The sequence below is a fragment of the Cynara cardunculus genome, assembly GCF_001531365.2.
Source record: "Cynara cardunculus var. scolymus isolate 2C chromosome LG 14, CcrdV1, whole genome shotgun sequence".
Taxonomy (NCBI): domain Eukaryota; kingdom Viridiplantae; phylum Streptophyta; class Magnoliopsida; order Asterales; family Asteraceae; genus Cynara; species Cynara cardunculus.
This window is the reverse complement of record NC_037541.1, coordinates 13,620,010-13,624,898: the sequence shown is the minus strand read 5'-3', so window position 1 is coordinate 13,624,898 and position 4,889 is coordinate 13,620,010. Positions and strand designations below refer to the sequence as shown.

Here is a 4,889-nt window from a genome sequence, read left to right as displayed (position 1 = left end):
ACTTCAATCGTCAAGTCGTCGTTTTCGGGGGTTTCATGCCAAATCCGTACTTTTTGCTCTCCACTCTACAAACACATCAGAATAAACGTCTATTTTCAAAAGTGTCTACTTTCTTATTCTAGTAGAAATTCATTACTTCTTGAGTAAATTAGTTTTCCACCCTTATGGTTTGTTAAAAATTACGATTTTTGTCCCTATGGTTTAGAAATTATAGTTTTTGCCCCTATGGTTTGTAATTCATTGTTATTCCATCTTTATGATTTACAATTTACTTTTGTTTTGGTCCTTGTAGTTTACAATTTTACTGTTTTGGTCCATTGTACCTTAAGGTTGGAATTAGTCCAAGGACGAAAATTGCAATTTCTAAACCATAGAGACAAAAATCCAAATTATTAACAAACCATAGGGTCGAAAATCATAATTTACTCGTACTTTTTCTATTATCAAGGGTAAAATTGTCATTTAGTTAATAAAAAGTTGTAATAATTACACATTTCTAAAATTGTGTACCTTTTTAATCTGACATTCGTTTTGGTATGGATAAAAAGTGTGTTTTCAAGAATTGGGCTTTATGGTTCGTTTGAAAAAAGAGTTGGATCAAGTAGTAATCGGTTTCGAAAGCGATTAAGAACAACGATCGATGGGTCAAACTACGTTGCCAGCTATACCGTTAGCAACGACAAAGAAATCGAGCATCGATAACACGACCAGCGGTGAACAAAAAGGGCAAAATGGGAAGTCCAAGCATAAGAACAGGATCGGGAACTTACGTAGGGGCGAGTTTTCCGAGGCAGTGAAGCTTGTTCCCTGAGCACTCATCAAGGACTCTCCCCGAGATCTCGATGATGTATGATTTATCCCGATCCATCGGGAGCCCTCGGCTTGCAAGCAGATTCAAGTCTTTCTCGTGCAGTTCTCGTCCGTTGACAAAAACGCCCGTGTGGCCGTCAGCGCAGTTTTTCGGCATCGGATAGTTTAATTCATCGATGAATGGCTGCCAAAACGAACATAATGAGCCAATTTTCAAACAAATCAATGATCAAGAAATCGAGCGAATGACTTTGATGATGTAAAAAGTCAAACGCTCGAGAAATTACCGGAATTATGCCACGACAAGGGCCGCCCATCATGCCCCAGAATCCCGCTCTCGAATCATACCTGATGTTAACAAAAACAAACGGTCCGGAAATCAAGGGTAAAATTGTCATTTAGTTAATTAAAATGTAATGGTACAGAGTGAGTAAGTTATGTACGTTTTTTTTGTAAACGAGGACTTACCAGTAATCCCCGGGCTGTATCGGTCCGGAAAGCTTTTCGGCTTTCTTGATCAACCGTTCGGGTAACGAATGCCCATTGACCGTAATGGCAACGGTACCGTTGACTTTTCCGTTGTCAAAGTTTTGATTCAATTTGGAAAGTTTGAAGCTTTTCTTGATCATCCCCACGAAGAAAGATTCGCGCCCTCCTCCTGTATCGTTTCGTTGATCTACCGATTCTTGAGACGTGCCCGTGTTAACGCAATACTCGCTCGCAGAGATCTCGATCTCAGTGGCGACCGCAGCGTCTTTCATCGAGTTTTGGAGGGAATTTGTGGAGTAATCGAAATGATCTTGAAGCCGTGATCCCGAAGGCGGTGAAGACGGTTTCGTGGATTCGGATTTCGGATCTTTGATAGGAGCAAGATCGGCATCGGCCTCAGAGGTATACGAAGATGATGAACGAATGCTTCTTGTTGACTTGAAGGAAGTCAAACTTCGAGTTCCTAACGGTAGTCGATCTAACGATCGGAAATCGAAATCGACCGAAACATCGAAATCGTCGGAGGAAGACTCGATGATACTCCATTTTGTGTTTCTACGCCTATTTTTTTCGTTACCGTTACTGACTCCTTTCTCACAGTTCGTAACGAGCTTCTTGTTGACAACCGAAAGCAAGATCACTTCCGAGCATGCTGCACATCTGATTTTCTTTCGGGTGTTTCCGATACTTTTCTCAGGCATTTGAAGCAACTCAAAGCAGTTGCAACATGCCACAAACGGAGAGCCCCCAGCTACAGGGCGGCACCGCCTCCCTCCGGCGGCTAAAATCCCTCTCCGAGGACGAGGAAGGTCACCTGACCACCACGAGAACCTCTGTTTGTGATCATGGCGGTAGTAAACAGGCGGCAGTGGCGGTGGAGGAGGGCCAGCTTGGTGGCAATTAGTATAGCAAACCAAACACGAACACGAAGGGTGGTGAAATTTCCGAAAATCGCCCGAATCTTTATTAAAATATCTCCCGGGAAAGTAACCATGATACGCGTTTTGATCGAACGGAGCTCGTCTAACGATTTGCGACCTAATCGGATAGTTAAAGAACGAAGCTTTTTCTTTCGATTGATCGCCTAAAGGGCGAGATCGAACAATTTGATCCTTAAGTTCGTCTAATTTTCTTAAAAGCTCCACTCGATCATCTTCTACCTCCGGCTCTACGTACACGTTACCAGACCTAAAATGGTAATTCGACGGACCCTCGTCCACTTCTCGTAAATGGTCGTTCCGTTGTGTCCGAATCGAGGACCAAATGGATCTTCGTGATCCGTTAATTCGGGTTTCCGGATTCTCCAATTCTTGATTCATTTTCAAACTCCCCATTTGTTCAACAGTTCTATTATCTATCTTCATACTCCCATTACTTTTAACATCATCTTCATCAAACCCGAAACTCGAACTCTTCGGTTTCCGATTCGAGAAATCGGCATCTCGGAATCCTTCAGGGTTTTCATTCGAAGCCCCCGGTTTTTCTTCGTCCAAAGCCGGCATGGATTCGATCGGTTTACTCCTTGCTGCAAATCATCACACAAGTTCTAAAATCTTGAAATCATATGAAAATTTTATGATATATCGAGTTTACAGGACACCAAAAATGTTTAAGTTTCCTAATAATCGTTTTATACGATAAGTTTATAAGGTGTTGTAATAAGTTTATATGATATTTTTGCGCATCTTAACAAATCCTTATGACATTTTTAAAATAAAGTATCATATTAATTATTTTACAGAAAGTGGGCTCATAAATATTTTTTTTTAAAAGACATTAAAAACAATTTTCAAATAGTTTCCTATTAAATAACTAATACAAAGCTTATTTTTAAAAATGTTCTAAAAAGCTTATTTTAAAAAATGTTCTAAAAAACTTATTAAGACGTCCAAAATCATCTTATAAACATATTATAACACTGCTAGATAGAACGTTGATTTGCATCAATCTATAATAACACTTAGGGGGCGTTTACCAAACGTTTATCCGGGTAAGTGCTTACCGGTAAATTCAACATTATCTCTTACTTACAATGGTATTATCAAATGCAACAATTTACCTGGTAAACGCTAACCGTGGTAAGTTATCGCTCTCACTTATCGGGTAAGACTCTCGGTACTTGACTTTGTTCTTACCAGTTAAGATTCTTAGTACTTAACGGGTAAGTCTCTCGGTACTTGACTTTGTTCTTACCGGTGAAGATTCTTAGTACTTACCGGGTAAGACTCTCGGTACTTGACTTTGCTCTTACCGGTTAAGATTTTTACTTGATAAGTGCTTATCCGATGAGCATTTGATAAACGGTCTCTTATCCATTTATTTTACGTCTTATAAACCAATTTTATTTAGAAAAAAATAAAATCTTTCACAGAAACATAGGATTTTCCCCCAAATCAACATTAGAGACAAATAGTTCATAAATTTCGATGAAAACCCATCTTCAAAAACTCAAAATTCCTTCACAGAATCATTAGATTTCCCCCAAAATCGACATTATTCACAAATCGAAGCTTCATATTTCCATGAAACCCCATCTAAACAAACATCAGATTACACGCTAATCACATTTCCACAACCAGAAATCGACATTTTCGAGAACACCCATCTGGGAAAATCGACATTTTGAAGAAGAATCAAAACGAAATTAGGGTTTTGAAAAAAGAAGACGAAGAAGAAGAAATCATACCACGAAGAACAGCACCACAACCACCACATTGATAAACAGAGTAATCAGTGATTTCCGGAAGCAGATTCTCGCATTTGGGACAGCGAACCAAGCAAACTTCAGACGCGATGATTTCAGACATTTTTGTTGTGTTGAAGAAGTTCAAATCTTTCGCATTTTGATATGTTGGTATTCAGAGTGAATAATGAAGATTCTGTTGTGAGGATTCACAGATGAATTTGAGAAGAGACCCCATGAAAGACACAAAATTATATTTCCAAGAGAGGGAAGAAAAAGTGAAAACGATAAAAGTTGAAAAGAGTAAATTACGGTTTTAGCCCTTGTTGTTTGATAAGAGTTGCAACGTTCGTTCTTGTCGTTTAGAAATTGGAGTTTTCGTCCCTGTGGTTTGTAATGTTCTCTAGGAATAAATTGTCGTTTCGTTCATCCACTGAGAACCATTCACTGAAATGAAATGCGTTTTTGCTTTTAGGTTGATATTGTACTTTAAGCGATTCGTTGTTAGTTTTGTTAATGGGCCGGTGGTTGAATCACAAACACAATTGGATATCGGATGTAGTCTGAGAAACCTAAACTGCCTTTTTATACTGGCAATATCTAGGGGTGTGCAAAGACTGGATGGTCTGAGATCCAAGCCTGAAAAAACAACAATCAATTGTAAACCATAAAAACGAAAACAAACATTAGGTTATAAATCATAAAGACAAGAAACAATAATGAATTGTAAAGTATATGGACAAAAATCGTAATTTCAAAAGTATAGGGATGAAAAACGTAATTTAATGAAATTGGAAAAGAGGTAAGAGTGTACTTTTCTCTATGCTTTTTTCAGCTGGAGGGTGGTACTGAATTTATGAAACTTACCCTCAAGTTTGGGGAATTTACAGAATTTGGTTAGATTTTG

The 4,889-nt window shown here is 38.6% G+C and overlaps 2 protein-coding genes across 2 annotated transcripts; both read right to left on the bottom strand.

Moving 5' to 3' along the window:
* Positions 1 to 1,141, bottom strand: LOC112526353. The gene is made up of 3 exons (XM_025136630.1): positions 1,098 to 1,141; positions 771 to 994; positions 1 to 65 (listed from the first exon to the last, which is right to left on the bottom strand). The coding sequence occupies exons 1-3, from the start codon at positions 1,128 to 1,130 to the stop codon at positions 11 to 13; spliced, it is 312 nt and encodes a 103-aa protein (XP_024992398.1). The 5' UTR covers positions 1,131 to 1,141; the 3' UTR covers positions 1 to 10.
* A 133-nt stretch (positions 1,142 to 1,274) lies between these two features.
* Positions 1,275 to 2,801, bottom strand: LOC112526452. The gene has a single exon (XM_025136733.1). The coding sequence runs from the start codon at positions 2,799 to 2,801 to the stop codon at positions 1,275 to 1,277; it is 1,527 nt and encodes a 508-aa protein (XP_024992501.1).
* Between the last annotated feature and the right edge of the window lie 2,088 nt (positions 2,802 to 4,889).

Excerpts from the sequence above, each read along its gene's own strand:
- LOC112526353 (XM_025136630.1), bottom strand. The coding sequence starts at position 1,130 with ATGATGGGCGGCCCTTGTCGTGGCATAATTCCG. Across the intron at positions 995-1,097 it reads CTTGTCGTGGCATAATTCCG|CCATTCATCGATGAATTAAA; the intron begins GTAATTTCTCGA and ends TCGTTTTGGCAG. Across the intron at positions 66-770 it reads CTCGGAAAACTCGCCCCTAC|AGTGGAGAGCAAAAAGTACG; the intron begins GTAAGTTCCCGA and ends ATGTGTTTGTAG.
- LOC112526452 (XM_025136733.1), bottom strand. The coding sequence starts at position 2,801 with ATGCCGGCTTTGGACGAAGAAAAACCGGGGGCTTCGAATGAAAACCCT.